We start from the raw sequence: 19,287 nt of genomic DNA on the forward strand, positions 1-19,287 counted from the left end.
AGATGTTTCTCAGATGGAAAAAGCAGTTTCTGGATAGTGATTTTACATGTTTGTCTAGGTGCATGGATTGGTCTAATTGCACCCCGAGGTTCCTGATGTCGGTATGGATGTGGTTTTTGAGGGGACCCAGATGTTCTTGTACTTTGGCTGTAACACTGTCAGATGCGATGATTAGGACCTCTGTTTTTGTGGTGTTTAACTGCAGGAGGTTATTGGCCAACCAGCCCTCAATAGCTGCCAGGCAATCACTGAGGATGCTGAGGCTCTGTAGGTTTTCAGGTTTGAATGAGAAATGGAGCTGGATGTCATCAGCATAGCAGTGATGGGAGATGCCTGGAAACTTTCTGATGATATGACTGAGGGGGAGCAGGTAGAGGGCGAATAGGAGAGGGGCCAGAACGGAGCCTTGGGGTACACCACAGTGAAGGGGGGTGGGGTTTGACCTGTGAGGTCAGCCACTGAAAACCACCTGTCGCTGAGGTAAGAGGTGAACCAGGCTAGGGCGGTGCCTGTTACACCCACCCAGTCCCTAAGCCTGTCAATGAGAATGTGGTGATCCACAGTGTCAAATGCGGCGATTAAGTCTAAATTTCAACAGATATTGAGATAACTAGGCTATGCACATCCTGTTATGTTAACCTCATGTAATTGATACATTGCTGATTTACCAAAAAAAGAATCAGTCATCAGACAGTTTGCATTATGATCATACTACTTCAAACAATTGTACAGTATTAACAGCTTTGTTCAGTCTAGATTTGTACTAGAAACCGAATACTTACTGTACAATTTAACAACTTGTACTCAAATGTTTAGGTAAGTTCAGGTGCTTCTTTAATGGGCTTGAAAATCAGTTCAAGCAGATTAACCACAGGATTAAGACAAATAAACAAAATATGAATCATTTAGTTTTTTTATTAATATAAATTACCAGTCAAATCATTCACCAACCATGAAAATGACAGTTTAAGATCATTGTTATTCAAGAAAACACGTTGGCAAAAGTATCAGACAAAAATGCTTCATAAACAACTCAGTCATGACATATGGAAAATTGTGCCAACTGATTAAAAGTCTGTGTAAATACAGAAATGAAATTCTATCAACCATTTGAGAACATTCTCAATTAGTTAGATGAAGGAAAGAAAGCTTCCCCAGGCACCGGATTATCACAAAAATCATCGTTACAGTTAACAGTGTGGCTTCAGAGTGTCTTTACAGTCACAGAATCTCATAAAAGTTTCAGTGTATCTCTGTTGCAACTTTTATTCACCAGCCTCAGTATCTACTTGATTAGCGGCAATAAAAAATAAACTACTGTAGGTTGACTTAAACAAGAAAATAAATCTACCAATTCTGAAACTGTAATATACCAATAAGGAAGCAGTGACATTGAAAAGATCATCCAGTTTTTTTCAATTGCGTTTGAACATTTGTATTTCAGCCAGTAGGATTTAACATCACAGCATATATTAACAACAGATTGAAAGTTTGTGGACTAAAATGAACTTGATTGAAAAGATTTTTTAAAAAGTTCCATGCAGTTGTGGATAGGGTGTGATGACTTTTCTGTATTTAGACCCCACACAGCAGGGAGGGGGAAAACTAATGCACATACAGTGCATGTGGCTTCATCAGATACCCAATAACCTTCAAATATTCATATTCATATGTTCTCACAGGTGCTTCTCACACACTTGACATCCTTACACCACTACAAACGCTTTTTGCACTAAACGCATTCACAATCCATGTGAATGCACAGACATTGTGGAATTTGAAACCTATCACTCAAAAGTGCTCAATTTAGTCCCCTGTAAGTATTTGGATGCCCCCAAATCATTCCACTGTTTCATGGTCTCTTGATCAGTTTCTCAGCTCTCCACTGAATTCAGCTTCTAATAATGAACTACAGTTTACCGTATAACCTACACACTAGCATCTGTGACATGGATCAGTCAAGTAGAACGTGGTTTTTCAATTTACAGCAATACATATGAAAGGTGGCGGGACCGACAATTGAGATTGTTGAAATACAGGAACTGTAATGTTTTAAACCCTGGGGATCATTGTGTAGAAGAAAAGTTCTTCTTGTGCTGAAATATCTTGTTGATACCTCCAGTCATGGGCAAATTAAATCCCTTGACAACAATTATGAAACAGCTCAGTGTCTTTTTAAATAGCACGTTGGTCCTTGTAGTCACGGGAAACAAGCAAAACTGACTTTGCTGTTGTTGTTTGCTTGAACATTACATAACATTCATAATAACATTCTTGTCTTGTTGGAAAAAAATTGGATGGCAAATCCACCCTGACTGGCTCAGACAGAGGAGCCATCAGACACAGCAGGGGGTGAAAAAAGATGGGGAATCATGAAATCAAGAAACTTCAATATTGGGATTTCTCTACAGAAACATAGCAACATGAAACTGTAACTTGAATATTTGATTATTTTTACTATGCTCTTTAAGCTAGTTGTCTGGCCTTAAAATATTGACTTCATCTGTGATTTAACTTCAGATTGCTTAAGATTATACACCCTTGGTTTTACACCATTTATTATCAATCCCCCACGAGAACAAGCCTGCTGTCTACATTGCTGCAAAGCACATTCAGTATACAATGGGCTTTACAGAGACTGATTCACCACAGAGGGATGGTGGGTAGAGTAGAGAAGTCTAGATTCTTTCACACTGTTTAACACCAGCTGTGGATGGTGAGTGAAGACCATCACAGAGTTGATACAATGGGTTAGTACTGCTAGGGTTGTGCCTATACACGCAATGTAAAAGAATCTGAGCCAGGAATGAAGGGTCAAGGGTCAGCTCACAGTTTGGACCGCAGGGGCTTCAGGTACTTGTGGAAGGATTCATGTACCTGTGAAAGAAAAACAGTACTGAGCATTAAAAAGGCTTAAAAATGAGCTGAGGGGAATACAGGAGGGGAATTTGGTCTGTTATGAGATGCCAAATAATTACAGGTCATCATATAATGTACAAATGCAGTAGGGCAATCTTAGACAGTCTAAGAAAGCTATTCATTTTTTGTTCATATACTGTAACTGACAAAGGTAACATGAACCTATCCAGACTGACAATGTAGTAGTTTTGACATATACTAACATACATAAAAATCCACACTCACTATGTACCGCCTTTATAAATATCTTATAATCACTATCAAAACATTAATGATGTCAATCAAAACTCCATACAATTAAATTATCACTGCATACCACTACTGCCCCTGACATATCAAACTAACTCTTGTCAATTGATAACACAATCCAAAAATCTCACATTTACTGACACTGACACAAGAGTAATTTGTCACGACTACTTCTTCACTTCTGTGACTTTCACTAACCTCTGTGGAGTTCAGGGGTGAGCGGCGAGCCCACTCAAACAAGTTCTCATAGACGTTTCCGTCATATCGTCCCAGGACTGAGTTGAGTTTCTTGTCATTGACATCAAAGGCATCTACCAGTGCGACGGCATTGGGCCTCAGCTGAGACAGCAGCTCCTTGATACGAACAGAAATCAGCAGCACCTGAGGCACGCTCAGTAGTCCAGCCTGAAAAAGACAGAGGTGAGAGATGTAGATGAATACACGCTGCTGGACCTCACCCAGCTGTCCAAGCAGTGAGGACAGTGACTCAGTGGCTTGTGTCATGCAGAGGAGGCATGAAGGCATAGAGCCAGCCACTGTGTGGAGTTGTTTTGACCTTGTGAGTCTTTGTGTGTCATCATGACAAAGTGGAGACACCTACTGTAGCAGGTACTACCACAGAACTATAGCAGGTGATGAGTCTGTGCCGGACAGATTATTGTCACTGTGGTAGTGTCACAACTCTGTGCAGTCACAAAATCTAGCTCAGCTCAAAATGAAGGCCTAGTTCAAAGATGGGTGTGGTCCAAACCATCACTATTGAGTACTTAAGAAACTTTACAATGGGATCACACACATGTTGAGGTCTGATCCTTGTTACTTACGTATTCTATTTTTCATTCAGCTCATTAAATAACATTTCATTTTAGCAGAACAGACGGCAGCCAACCAGGCACACAGATTCAACACACAAAGACCCCATTTTGTTAACCCCAAGACAAAGGGGCAATTGAGGCTGGTTTTTCAAAGGGAAACTGACAGTGACACACAATCAGTTTCAAAGTACATGAGTACCAAGACATATTATGATTTTTCTGACCAGTAAGAAGTCTCCAGAGTTTTGTGCGATGCCATTCAGGGCGTAGAGTAGAGCCAAAGTTGACAGCACTGAGTGTATCGCTGTGTCACTGATCTCCCCCAGCTTGTCAGTGAAGAGCTTCACCACAACATAGTGACAGTGAGCCTGGAGAAAAAACAGGAATGCAGAAGAAAAACAAGAAATGAAAAGAAAAATTAAGATAATGTGATCAGATTGTCATAGCACAAGAAGTACAAGGACATTTCCTGATTTAATAATAAGATATAATGATATACAGTACTTATGCAGTAAACATATCATCTTGCATTACTTCTGGCCCTAGAACAATACACAACGGTTGGCTGAGATGATTTTGCCATGCTTGTTAGAGAAGATGGACTTCAGGTTTAAATTTAGGTATAATTCAACTGTACACACACACACACACACAAAAACCTGAACTTACATCTGAGGCCCTGACCAGGTCGATAGCGCTGTTATTCCAGGCGTCCTCCTGGCTCTTCCTGCGCTGCAACTCCTGCTGGATGCTCTTAGCTGCCATCTCTACAAGGCTACAAACATTTATAATACATCATCGGCATTAACATGAAATCTCTGTTTTTCAAAGGAAATAAAAACACAAATCCAAATGCATCAGGGAAGCCTAGTCAGAAACAATAGAAATGACTGCTAACACTTAGTTATCTTTAGCCTTTTGTTCCTCTGATGCCTCAACTGTCAGGCTACAATTTGTCACCCTCTAACAGACTGGTTCAGCCGCTGTTTGTGCTCCAAACACAGATGACACTGACTGCCAAATGAATTTAGATCTTACTAATGCTGACAGTATCCATGGATATAGCCAGGGCAGCATATCATACCAGACAAAGGAAAGGGAGATGGCCGACAGCTGATTGAAGCAGACACTGACAAGACTATCAGGTTCACTAATACTGACGACTGAAGCTTTGGCCAAATTGACACATTAGGGAAAAAACACAAAGCAGCAGCAGAGAGTGTGTCGACCTCTAAACGTCCTGTCTCCTGGCACAAACACTTAAAATTACATTTTAGCAGATGCCCATATCCAAATAATAGTTGTTTTAATTTTACTTTTTGGCTGAAATCAAAAACAAGATTTTTAAAAAATGAAATTATTAATTCAGAATAAAATATTTCACTTCAAGTCATTTTCTTCTCTCTTGTTCTTGTCTCTTACATGGCAGCTCGTAGTTTGTAGACTTCCCCCAAGCTAGCCAGATCATTGATGTCCACCACGGTTGGCCTGGCAGCGACCGGCTGAGGCTGCACTCTCCGATGCTCTGCTTCATTCAGGTATGAGACGATGCCGCTCAGCTGCTGGCCGCTCTTAGCCTGCCGGTAGCTCTTCACCAGGTATCTGCACGGACAAAAGTTGAAGATGCAGGCAGATGAGGGCAACACAATTACACATGAGTTAGCTAGCAATTTGTGTTTACAGATCATCCATACCAAAATATGTTGGGGTTTTTTTTGTTTTGTTTTTTGTTAAGGACAAACTCTTGTGTGGCTTTTGTTTGATTATCGGTGATGAGTTTATAAAGTAAGCTTTTGTGCTACACCACCAAAGCTGATGTTCAACAGCTAAATCAGTTTCAGAAGTATTGTTGCTTAAGGATTGTAGAGAAAGCATTAAGTTACACATGACAACCACATATTCCCATGCCATTCTAGCTGTGTGCAACTTTACAAACACCTAATCCAGGCTTGGTTTCATATATCAAGCTATTCATTAATTCTCAGTCACAACACCTTTGGCCTTACTGCGTGTACTTTGTGTTCGGGAACAAGCTCACTGTGCAATAGATCACTTTAAGAGCTATTCACATCTTTTGTCGTCTCTCAAAATAGAACAAAACAGAGTTTTAGACCCTGGTCTGTTGACCTTTACAGCGCTGATGTTATAAAACTATGACTGCTCTTTTTTCAGTGTTCTAAAATGTGTCCTGTGTTTGTTTTTGCTGTGGGAGGATTGTGGGTGTGTACCACCTGCATTTGTGGTATGGTTAAGACTGCTTTGTGGACGCAGGTTTATGTCTGTATGTGTCCATTTTGGTCTCAGTCTACTCAAGTGTATAACAAAAATTATGGGAGAAAACGCAAACAAATGTACAAGATTTTGAAAGCAGACATTTTCATATGGTGGAGTGTTTCACATTAAAATAAAAGTCAAGTCATTACTAAACCTCCAAAAGTATAAGCACTGCCAGTCACTGACCTACTAGAAACAATAACACAGAGTCATTTATAATGTGTGTTTGTGTCAGCAATAGGTGGAGATCTTAATGGGCTGTGACTTCAGGTCTTTGTAAGGTGTCATATTTGTGGTCATATATTTCTTTGTGATAACGTACCTTGCAGTCTGTAGCATCATGACTGTGTTCTCACCCTCGTATGTGCACGTAGGGGTGAACTCAACATAAATGTCAGGCAAGGCACTGCTGCGAGAGTAGCCATGGCCACCACACGACATGCGGCACACCTCGATTCCAGCGTTGGTCGACCATGTGGTGAAGGCCTTCAGGCCCGCAGAAAGAGCATGGAGCTGTACATAAAAGAGCAAAGAAGGTGAACTTCCTGCAGGCCTAATTATAATTCAAAGTGAACATATGCAAATAAATATGATCTTCAGTTATTAAAATATAGAATGATAGCACACACACATTTATATTTGTGTGCACTACAGTTGGCCAGTAACTGGGAGCTAGAACATGAGACTTTCCCTTTTATGAGCAGAATGACAAGATGAGTACCGATGTCACTTGACTTGATTAAATATGTGTTTACATATATCACATGTGCGAGCTACTTTTAGAACGGTACTTTACGAGACTGAGTTGTTTTCGAGGTAAATTCATGCAAAACCGCTGACGTGCGTTCCCGTCGGGGGCAGTTTTTTGCCAAGCAGTCTCTGCATTTGCCTTGAAAACAACTCTGTCTCATAACGTTCCATTATTATCTCATAGCGTAGTGAATGTGCAGGTCACAACTTGTCCACCAGAGCGTTTTGGAGTTGTTAGATTGTGTATTTGATGAGGTTGATGAGGGAAACCAAGAAATTCCATGAGCCTCCATAGCATAGCTCTGAGCAGCTTGCAGTTCTGCTCCGCCGTTCTAAAAACAGCTTGCACCGACAATTTAAGGCAACGAACCCACTGCTATGACTATAAGGATTTGCCAAAATGTTGAACTATCCCTTTAAAAAAGATAGTTAGATTGAGAGTAATCTGTCCCCTAGTCAGTCAAAAAGCATCATTAACCTTCCGTCACACCGTACATGTTTATCTGCATTGGGGTCAGTACCTCAGGCAGTTCACTGAAGTCCCCCTGGTTGATATCTCCAGTGATGCGGTGGTACGTCTCCCTCATATACTGGCCAACAAAACTGAAGGCATAGGACATCGCCAGCAGAGGGAAGAGCTTGTACTGCTGTGTTTGGTAGTCGAGGATCTGGGGCTCTGGCTCACTGTGGAACAGAAACACACATTTGATTTTTAATTGTTTCATAAAAGGTTGAACTTCCTTTGATCCATGAGCATGTGGTTAGAGGTCAAATAATTACAAAACCAATGCTATTTCTATTTGCAGGTTCTATGTTGCTAAGTGTAACCCAATAACCAAGTCAGAAAATGTGGTTTAACACAATATTATGGTTAAATACGAATTATGAGACTTTTTCTTAGCAATTATGTTATTTTTTCTTTATGGCAACATTTTTGTGGTGCTGCTAAACTTGTATAGTTGTAGAGAAATATAATTTCACACACTGTCACTAAAGCTTGCATGACCTTGTGTTTTTGCTGGCATGGGTGCAAGAGTGGTACCAACCCTATAAATAAAGCCTGTAGTGTTGGGAATTAGCTCATTTATTGCTAAATATAGAGACTTTTTTTTTCTAACAGTGCTCGGTGTAAAACTAATATGGATGCCAACTGCAGTCTCGGGGCTACACCTGTGGTAATGTTCAATCATCTAGCCACCCTAGTTTCCAGACTGCTCTGGACATAAAGAAATATTTTGTTGCAGTAATACAATGATGATTTTAGCTGTTCAAACCTGCAGCTCACTGACATTGTCTGAATGTGACTACTGGTTATTATGTAGACTTAACTGGATGCATTTCAGTCACTATTTCAAACTTGTTTAGCTGTCCGACAACATGAACAGAAAAACATGTAAATGAGACCAGCTTCGCTGTGAGTTCTGCTGGAATTGAATGCTATATATAAGCACAGAGCGTACAAGCCATGCAAATACATAAAGTGTAGGAACAGGCTGACACTACGCGGGATGCAAATAGAGTCTTGTTGTTACTTGCAACTTCTATGAGTCATGCCATGTTTGTGAAACTGTTTGCTGAGGGGTGATTACATATAAACTCAGTTTGTACAGACTGACCCAGGCCGGAGTTCAGACTGGTGTCGAACTGAACTGTAGCGGATGGCGATGGTGCAGGCCTTGGAGAGGGCCCGGGCTGACTCGCCTACAATCATGGAGCGGATGAACACCATGGTGCCGTAGGTCAGCTTAGCACTTGGTGGCTTCACATAGGTTCCATCTGGCTCCACCTAGTGGCCCAACAGAGGAGATGCTTAGGGAGCAAAAGTCACACACACTGCATCAAATACCGTACATAATAATATACTATATAGGTGCTACTCTGTTTCATTTACAAAAATTGATGGTGAATACATTGTAACAATCGCTGACAATTTGTAAACACAATCACCAACAGGCCTTTGGTATAATCATGGGTATACTGTAATAACATAACAACATGTTATAACAATAACATGGCAATATTCATTTCACAAAAGGAGACAAAACCTCAGGAAATAAAAACTATCTAATGAACATTAAAGTGTTTCTTGAACCCAAATAACCCTTGTGAAACTGATGCAGTTTACAGAATAGACTCAAATAATGTCACGTCACCTTAGCGTATTTCATCAGCATGTTATCCCGTGGGATTCGTACATTCTCTAGTTTCAAAAAGCCGTTGTCAACTTCATTAAAGCCGAACTTGGGGCCGATATCTCCAACCACAATACCTATGGAACACAGAAAAGTAAACAAGAATGTACATAAATAAGATCAACGCAGGAAAAGTGACGCAGAGACAAGAAGTTAATGAGGACAGACTTTACCACAGAGACCAAATCCAGAGAAGAGGCAGTGGTTACCTGGCAAAGGTTCATGTGTGCTCATGTCACGGATGGGTACGATGAAAGCGTGCAGACCATGGCACTTTCCCTGAGTATAAAGCTGGGCCAGGACAATGGCATGGTTTGAGGTCTTTCCAACTAAAAAAAACAGGGTTGAAAAGAGTTTCCTCACATGAAGGACACAGAAAGGAGAAAATTGTGTTGCAGAAGATCTTACATCAGATAATCTTATTCATTATTTTATTCCATTTATATACTATCACAACTGAGATACTATCCAAATTCCAGGCTGTAGAGTAAACTGGTCGTATAACAGTGGACTTACGTCCTCCAGGCCACCACTTGATGGAGCTGATTGTGGGACTGTTAAGGACAAACTCCTGTGTGGCTGGATCATATGTGGCGGTGGTCTCCAGTCCTCGGAGGTGTGTTCCTACATAGACAGCATAACAAAGCCCCCCAAGCACAGTGAGCACAGTTTAAAAGCAAAGAATTACTGGTTATATGGCACTGGGGGTGATATACAAAAACATTATTCTTACAGGAATATTTACAAATGACATGGATTACAACTAACCACTAACCTTAAAGTGACATGAACAAAATGAAGATGAATCAGTTAATCACACAGGATATAATGACATCCAGCATACAAGTAAAATACATCAACAGGAAAATGGATTAAAATAAAAAGCCCTCAGGAGTTTGAAATTTACATTAATTGGTATTTGAACACAAACATAAAATGGATGAAGTCACTTCACAACAGTGTTTTGTGTAGGTGTTTGACAGATCTAAAGAATATGTAAGACAAAACAGGTCAGCAGGAGGTTGTGTTTCCTAATCAGTTTTCAGTGCTATTGAAGCTGGAATGCAGGTTTCTATATTGATCTGCAGCCAGTGAGAGACCCCAACCCATGCAACAGAAATACAACAGGAATTAGCACCCCACAGTTTTATGTCTCAATCGACCGGCCCAGTTAATTAGTGTGTGAATTTTGGTCACAATGACGTTGACCTATGATCTTTGACCATCAATATGGAATCAGTTCCCCTTCAAGTCCAAGTGAATACTTGGTCCAAATTTGAAGATATTCACTCATTCCTGATAAATCCAGTTCACAAGAGTGGGACAGACAGACAAACAGACAGATGTCCTGAAAACACAATGATTTCGGCCATGGCTGCTGTCAACACGGTGAAGGAAAGCAAGTCAAGTAGGTCTTTTCCTACTTGACTTCACTCATGTCCAACATGAATGATGGGAAGGATGTTAAGATATTCAGAGGTTTGACAAACAATAAACTTTAACAGAGAAGTGCTATGGGAGTTTAGTGCTAATCCATTCTACTGTAGGAAAATAAACTTGTGTTAATTACTTCAACATTTGTTGTGATAATTATCAAAGCCTTAAAAACGTAGCATCAGTCTACATTTAAGTATGACCTATTAAAACTTTATCATTTCTGCATAATGTTGGGTCTAGTGGCAATGACAAAGATAAAGCCAACGGCTTGGCTTCATGGGAAATATAAAGCTAGTTATGCAAACCAGCCAGATATTTTGGGCTGCTCTGTTCATTTTACCGTGGCCCATCTCAGTCTGAGCATAGGTGCCGATGATCTCTAGGTTCCAGGCGGGCATGAAGTAACGGTCCATTTGCTCCGGGGTGGCCTGGTTGAGCAGGGTGGGCAGGAACATCCCCAGATGAAGATCCAAGGGCTCTGGCCTGTCCGGGTGCACACAGCTAGGCCACGCAGGACAGGGGCGCACGGAGAAGAAGAGCAGGTGGTGGAAAAGTGGAAAAGGCAAGGGGGGAGATGCATAGAGAATTTTTGATGGAGGCCAGATTATGGTGAGTTTAAACCAATGTGAAAGCAGATGAAAAAATGAGAAAATGTTGAGAGAAGTGATTTCAAAATCCACAGGAGATGTTATGGGTAAGAATTGATTCATGTATGAAAGAAAAAAGGACAAGGACAAAGATGTGCCAGAAAAGATGGAAGCGACAAAGACAAATTAACAGCTTGTGAGCATGTCATGCATATTGGTTGGTTGATTTGATCACATGGCCACAATTGATCTCAAAACACCAGTTATTTATTTATTTACGTCTTTCTTTAGAAGCTGCATTTCTGATGTTCTCCTGCTACATGTGATTTATTAAGTCAGTTATGTCCAGCCTGTTTAGGCTCTGTGGTGAAACAGTGTCAATATGATTTAATTACTATGCAGAACCAAAGAACATTACTATGCAACTCTATTGATAACTGAGTAACTGAGTTACTTTTCAAGTAAGAAGTTAACATTTCAAAGTAAAAAAAAATCAAATGTGAGACTTCAACACTGGGTCTTACATTTTGAAAATTGAATATTTGTGTAATTTAGACATTTAATGACATCACCTTGTTCTCTAGTATATCGTAATGAGCATTTTTCACTGTAGGTTTTTACAAGCTAATAATTGTTCGTAAGTCTCCAAACGTGATCAAGGGTGTATTGAATCATGACATGAATTATACTATGTAACTCTAACCTACCAAAACACACAGGTGAACAATATGTTCATTAAAGAAGGACTTGTCAATTCTACACTTTCAGAGTAGTTTTGCAGAAATTAACAGAAATGCATGATAACCACTTGGAGTGGCTGCAGAAAGGCAACGAACAATAGCTGGCTTGGCCTACATTCTTTGACACCCCAGATTTGTCAGCCTCTCAGATTACAAAGACACATTCAGAGCTCGGCCTCATTACGGGCTCTCAGACCACATACTTCGGCAGCAGCACATGATGCAGCTTCTCTTATTTTGATTCATGGCTGCACAAAAAGGACAAAAACCATCAGTTCTGTCTAGTTCCAGTTTCCAGGCTAAATCACCTTCTGATTCACACACCAGTGTTATTTTAGGTCACTCGGGATGTCATCATCAAAAACAAAGACAGGCTAGACAATTAAGACTAAATTAATGATTGGAATTCATCGGAAACTGAGTGCATCATTTGCAAAACAGATGCCAAGCAATCAAGAGACCACAATCAAAATGCACAAGCTTCTCATCAGTATGTTATCAGTATATACTGTAGTAGTACAGGGCGAATGAGAGAGTTGTGAGTAGGAAAGCAGAACTAACTAATGTTGATGGGAATATATTTTGGAACGGATGAAAAGGCCACTAGTGGGGCAATGTTAATAAAACACACAAATCTACACCTCTGTGCTTAACATGATAGAAATCACCATCTCTTGTTAGGACAAAATATTAGGCACACCATTGTCAGAACACAAAGTGAACACATGCAACTACTGTAAAAGTTCTACATGATTTGGATCTGTCAAACACATACAGCAAATCACCATAGCTACGCTTGGTACTGAAGTTTTCAAAACCTATTGAAAGGAGCCTTTTTTTATTCATATATTGTATATTTTTGGCAAAACACTAAAATTGCATACACAAATTTGTGCAATACCAGATAATCTGAGGGCCTTGAACAACAATCTAGTGAATAAAGTCAAGGGCTTAGTCCAGGACTGACCGTGACCCAGCTCAGTTTGGGCATAAGTGCCCACCACTTGGTAGGAGTCTGCCAGAGGTAACCATTTCCTGGACTGTTGAGGGTCACACTGGCTGTACAGGGTCGGGGTGAACATGACAAAGTGTAGCCCCATGGCCTCCTGGTTGTTGCCTCTAACCATACTAGGTGAAGGGAAAGCGTAGGATACACAACTGAGGATCAGACTTGAGGTTACTCAAACACTGTGCAAGTGATGTTTTTTCTGACTCGCTACATTACGAAGGTCCTGAAAGACAATGTGATTTGGTTGTGGTACGTCACCGTTAGAATGAGACAAAGTAAGAGAAGCATTAACAGGATCCATCTTCAATCATTTTTACAAGTAGTCGCAATTTAAATGCTAACTGCGAAAAAAAAAAAAAAAACACTATGTAAACATCATCACACAGACTGAGAGAGAGAGAGAGAAGAAAGCACACTGAAAGTTTGACCAAAGTCTCAAACAGTCCTATAATATAAACACACTGTTGCTTTTGGGTGAATTTAAAGCCTTAGTGTCAAGTGAAGCACTTTTGGGACTAATAAAAGTAATGTGTACTATATCAAAGGGCTTTGCTACAAAAAACATGCCTGAAATGATTATCTGTTAAATTGCACCACATTTTACAACTGGTGAAAGTTGCATTACCTCTGACACAGTTTTAATCTTATGATGAACTTTGCTCTGGCTGAATATGTCTGTGTTTTGAGGCCACGTACAGCTACATAGATTGTTGGTAGAGTATAACATCCACAGTGTATTAAACATGTTATCTTTGTCAACAGCTTTTGGCTAATAATATGTCAAATGTATCTCCTTGTGACAAAACTTTCATATTCTCACATGATGATTCACATTCAAGTGTTCAAATCAACAGGCCATTTTTTTTTTCTTTTTTTACTTTTATTTTTTGACTGTGTGTCATCCGTCCAGTCAACATACCTCTTATAGCAGTAGATCTCCTCTGGGTCTGCAATGCCATACTCTCTGAGCTTCAGAATCATTTGGGCACTTTTTCGAACAGCCTGGTCATAGCGCTCACTGCGGGACAGGAAGTTTGGGTCCTCCTCCTTAAAGTCTGGGTCGCTGAGAACCAGGGACTCTGCAGTGAATGGTGGAAAGTAAATCAGATATGCATCTTTTATTCTGTGCAACTTGAATTTAGGTAAACACTAATATTTCTTAGGTGTTTCAACCAGATATTTTCAAACATTGTTTAAAATGTGTGAAATTGTGGCCTGAATGTAAATATCTGTATGATTTGTTTGTGAGTATTACCATTACTAGACTGACATGTTTCAGTTGCACAAGCACCTAGACTTTGAAGAGTAATGAACAGGAGAAGAAAATAAAACTTTGAAAATATTGTTTCTTGGTCGAGTGCAAAAAAGGTTCTACTTCATAATTTTCTCTAAAATCATCTGGGTCTCCTTATGCCATAAGAGGTTAATGTGTCACAGCAGATCACGCTGCTGGAGACGCCATGCCTCAATCATTGCTTGTCTGATTTTGACCACAGCAAAAATCATATCATCATTTTCTATAACGCTTTCTATAAAACCCGCATTTTGTCTTCTCACTCCTTTTGTAACGTGTATAAGTAACAAATGATTATGCTTTTGTTTTCAATTCTTGTTCACATGTTTGAAAATAAACCTCCTGTAATCCAAAGTACATCGGTTATTTGTTCAGGTAAATGTCACAGACTTCATATATTTGCAGTGAGAGTTTCATGAGTTACTAGTAAATGAATGACTTGAACTTCACAAATGAGTATTTCTTGTTAAACTATGACCACAGATCTATTTTTTGCCACTTGCATGAAACTTTCTTGTGACAAATCTGGAGTCAACTGAGGTGGCGCCTTTTGTCGAGCTGCATGAATCCATGGACCCAACCTGTCCTGTGTCAGTCTGTACGTGATGGTGTAATGGGGAATGTTTTCTTGACACACTTTGAGGACCAAAGACTAATCAGTCATCATCTTTTGAATGCTACAGCTGGTGAGCCCTCAGAGCCACAACTTACCAATGATAACAATAATGTCATGATAATGCTTTTCTTCAGTGATTAAATTGGGCCGCAGCCCTCCGGAGCTCAGCTCCGCCTCCTCACCTCGGCAGTACAGCCAGCAGGAGCTGAGCTCCCTCTGCTTCAGTGTTATACATAATAATCGTGGGTGTAGCTACCATTATACTACTTCATCATATGAAAATCATTAATTTGGACCCCTCACCCCCCACTTTTACCATGTCAGTACATCAGTCTGTTCACTCAGCACTGCTTTCAGAGCTTTTGTATCCGTTCCGCTTCTTTATTGAGATAAAACCTGAATCAATGAAACTCCAATCCACATTTTTACTGCTACTGTCAGCATCTCGGAGCCCCGCTGTAACTCAGAGGGCACGGAGGACTCTGAAACTTCTCCCAGCCCTTAATCGACATGAGGGTGAGTAGATAATGGGTGAACTATCCCTTTAATAAAACAACAAAGATAAAAAGGTGTTACAACCATCCCCACCCCTGTCAGTCACTGTTTGACTAGCTGTACCAGCATGGTGGTTTAAAATAAACACTTATAAAATCACTCATATTTTACCTAAGAACCTGCTCTTTCATCTTATACAAGTTACCCAATTCAAACTTCAACGGTATTGATACTAATCAATTTAGACTTGGTCCAAAATATTAGTTTTTGACCTAAAAAAATGTGTTTTGGCTGTAAAACCTACACACTTATTCACACAGCCATGCAAATTCACATGCAATGTCAGGGAGTGAGTGGGTACTGATCACATAACTCTAATGTTATCCCTTATTGGTAAAAGTGATGCTGATACAACCATCCCCAGTCTCCCCTAAATAAAAATGTTGTGAGCAAAGGGCTCCCCCTCCTTACAAAAGCCTTTTTTATGCCACAAACTGCAAAAGTAATATTAAACCGGTTTCATGAATATGGCAATTAATTACTTTATTAGCCTCCACAATCAATACTACACCTTTTAAATGTGGTACAACTGGAGACCAGCAGGAGAAATGTGCAGCTGACAAATCTGCAGAAATGTTGTGATGCAACAAGGGGCCACAAATCCAGACAATGTGTGTGTATAGGTCATAGTTTTTATATAGCAAGGCCCGTGGTCTTTGCTCCAATACCGACCACACTGCATGTACACTGACTGTGCTCTTGCCAAGTTACCTTACAGTACCTGATGGCGCAGGTGTTAATACAGTGTCACACGTGATTCAATCTATGAAACGTGAATTTGTTTGTACGTGGGGTAATTAACCACGTCATGCAGAGTCGATGCAAAACATGCAACTGTAAGGATGTTTGGGTGAATTTACCAATAGAAACATTTTTTAAAAATCACCCATAACTAACTATAGAGGCTTTAGGTGAGGGTTTCAGATAACCAAAGAGTTTGGTGTATTTAAGGACAACTAGAAAGTTGCGTAGCGGCCGGTGAAAAGCTACGATGTTAGCACCTGTGCAGCTAACAGCCTTTTAAAGTGTTGTTGGGTTGGCTCACCCTCCACCAACAAAACTGTTTTCATAACAAGCCATCATCACTGCCATCAAGTTAAGTTTTGAGTGTCGGTAGTATAAACAACAACAACGCTATTGTCATGGTCGACGATTCAGACTCACCTATTTCTCGTCTTCTTTTGGTCTTTTCTGGGCCTCCGTCCAAAATGTTGGTCAGTTTATCCACGTCAAAAGAGGCATTTTGCCGCTCTTTCATAATATCAGGATTCATGGCTGTGTATCAGATTAAGAACAATACTTATAGCGGGGGAGAATTGCGAATATTGTTGTATAACGTCCTTATAGCACAACCTGACGAGTTGACAGGCTTCAAGGACCGTCCTGTGGCGCAGCCGCAGAGAGGCGGAGGGGCGGAGACCGAGAGTCACGTGACCTGCAGCCCAATACCCGGTAGTTCTCCTACCGGGGCAGAAACACTGGCACACCGGGGTATAAAACACTGCTATAGCCCTCCTCAGCAAACAAGTGTTTCAAACACTGTCTCATTGGGCAGTGTGTTTTTGTTTTTTGTTTTTTTCCTAGTTTACCACAATGCTTCCTGCAACTGCAGTTTATCATTTCCCCTGGGAAGTAAACTCTGGATCAGTGAGAGAAGGAGAATCAGTGAGAACATTTGGCAGGTAGGTTTGATAATAAACAACATATATTTTGTGAGGGAGTCGTTGATCATTGTCAACATAAACACAGACAATTCAAAAGGTCCAAGTTTGACAAGTCAAAACACAATCTGAATGGAGAGAATGCACTTTATCTGGACTTAATCTGGTGTATTTGAATGCAATTTCCCTTATTCCTGGTTTCAAATTATGTTTCACAAAGCTAAAACTGGGTTTTAAACAGTCTTCAGTGCCTTTTTGTTTGTCCTGTGAAGGACTATAACACAAAATGCACCTTGAAAATAAAAGAGTAAATTATATTGCCAGTTTAACATTTTTCCTTTTCAAAATGTGTTGTATTTTTCAGACTTGTCTGTTATCAGCCAGTGGAGTCCAGGGCTACACTATCAGCCCATCATGCTTCAAAAGAGCATCACGTGGTTGTCGATACATTGTTTGTGGAACCTTTTAATCCAATAGTTGGGGCCCAGTATGTAGTTCTGGGTGAAACAGAAGATGTTGAGGGTAAGGGAAAACTTTCTGATTTCATATAGCCTGCTCAGAAAATCTGTTTTATTTATTCTACACAACAGAAGTTATTTCAAGGCACCTAAAGCAAAAAAGGCATCTAGAGCGTACTGCCTCAGTCACCTGCCTTTAACTGTACTGTATCTTCTTGTTTCACAGGGGTTGGTATGATGGTGCATGCCCGTGTGCTGAACTGTGTTGATGGTGTAAACAACGCCCTTCTTCAGAAAGCCATTAATGACCAAAGAAGCTTCTTCAGGGAGAGGGAGTGTAAGCAAGATGGAGCTGCACAGCCTACAGATGCAACCTGATCATGGCATGGTCTTCATTCATGGAGGTTCCCTGGGTGCTTGTTCATGGACTGGGCCACAGTACTGGCTCACAAGCTGGAGTGCTGCTATGTGAGCTCCAATGAACCTTCCTATAAATTCCATGTTCACTTTGAACAGTAAATGCAGAGATCTTGTCATTAACAGGGATGTGTGCTTTAACAGGGCTCACCCACAGCAGTGAACTAGTATATTTTTGGTCAATGAAGAGCTGAGCAGATGTTTTGGGTCTTTCACTCATGAATACAGCAAATGTAGTATTCATGTCTCTCAGTGTTCATGCATCTAACTACAATAGTGGTTTTTCAATGCAGCTTTTTTTTTGTTTGGTGAGAGTCACCAGTCATGACATCCCTTGTGTAGCTCTCTGGTCTGATTTCATTCACAAATACTTGAATAACTTATTACAATAAATATGCCAATATGCCATGCATGGTCAAGATGGAATCCATACAACGTTTATTCACTGAGGGGAAATGGCAGCAATTTAAAACTTTATGCAGCTAAATCTGAAACACTCCAATTTGCACTGACAGTTTAAAATGGTCTGGTCCATTATATGGACTAGGACTTGCACCTGACATTGATTTGAAAAAACAAAAAAAAAACAAAAAAAAATAAAGCATTTTATGTACAGTATGTATGTTTGTGTGTATTGTCTTCTTCATGTTATTTTGTTATTACAAACTAAATACAATGTTTGAATTTTTAATCATGAACATTATGTAGCCTACTGCATAGTCTCACTAATGAACCATTCAGGTTTCAGACGGTATGCTAAAACAGGGGGCCCAGCCTTTTTGGTTTGTAACCCTTTATAACAGGTTATGGCTTTATGCAGAGAAGAAATTAAATGATGATTTTTTTTGTTTTGTAATTGAGCATTTAAAAAAAACATTGAGTACAGTACGACAAAGTTCAAATGGAGTGTTGTTTTTTTTAAAGAGTCTGAAGAGGGTAAAATCCTGAGTAACACACAAAAATGCTAAATAACAAGATTGCACAGTATTGTTTATTTTCTCATCAATGCAATCATCTGCTGGCCCAGACTTGTCTGGATATTTGCAACCAGTATGTTTATGTACACTGGGTGGAGTGATTCCACTGACAATTATTTGTCATGTGATAGCAATTGGGGAACTCACGCTCTTTTCCTGTAGGACTTATTAAAGGTTAGTAAAGGTTAGCCAGATTTTATCTGGTAAAATATGTAAAGGTTGAAGGTTGAATGTGTTTTATTTAAAAGACTACACAGCATTGAAAGTGAGAGAATCCATGCTCTTTAACCATTATAATTTAAATTTATTGATGTTTTCTTCTTCATAAAATATCAAA

General features: G+C 39.9%; 2 protein-coding genes across 3 annotated transcripts; one reads left to right on the forward strand and one right to left on the reverse strand.

Annotated features, from left to right (window-relative positions):
* Positions 1-899: 899 nt before the first annotated feature.
* Positions 900-16,838, reverse strand: acox1 (acyl-CoA oxidase 1, palmitoyl). Of its 2 annotated transcripts, none has more exons than XM_083976792.1 (14): positions 16,602-16,838; positions 13,892-14,051; positions 10,977-11,137; positions 9,716-9,823; positions 9,409-9,528; positions 9,161-9,276; positions 8,624-8,793; positions 7,529-7,691; positions 6,580-6,770; positions 5,406-5,585; positions 4,653-4,758; positions 4,208-4,351; positions 3,367-3,573; positions 900-2,877 (listed from the first exon to the last, which is right to left on the reverse strand). In XM_083976792.1, exons 1-14 carry the CDS (start codon positions 16,708-16,710, stop codon positions 2,827-2,829), a joined length of 1,986 nt encoding a protein of 661 aa, XP_083832918.1. In that variant the 5' UTR covers positions 16,711-16,838; the 3' UTR covers positions 900-2,826. The 2 variants fall into 2 exon arrangements, with proteins under 2 accessions (XP_083832918.1, XP_083832917.1); XM_083976791.1 differs by lacking the exon at positions 10,977-11,137 and adding an exon at positions 12,931-13,091.
* ten1 (TEN1 subunit of CST complex) lies at positions 14,908-18,260 on the forward strand. The gene is made up of 4 exons (XM_083976809.1): positions 14,908-14,952; positions 17,022-17,119; positions 17,463-17,620; positions 17,783-18,260. Exons 1-4 carry the CDS (start codon positions 14,941-14,943, stop codon positions 17,932-17,934), a joined length of 420 nt encoding a protein of 139 aa, XP_083832935.1. The 5' UTR covers positions 14,908-14,940; the 3' UTR covers positions 17,935-18,260.
* Positions 18,261-19,287: the final 1,027 nt, after the last annotated feature.

The sequence above is a fragment of the Trachurus trachurus genome, assembly GCF_905171665.1.
Source record: "Trachurus trachurus genome assembly, chromosome: 1".
NCBI lineage: Eukaryota > Metazoa > Chordata > Actinopteri > Carangiformes > Carangidae > Trachurus > Trachurus trachurus.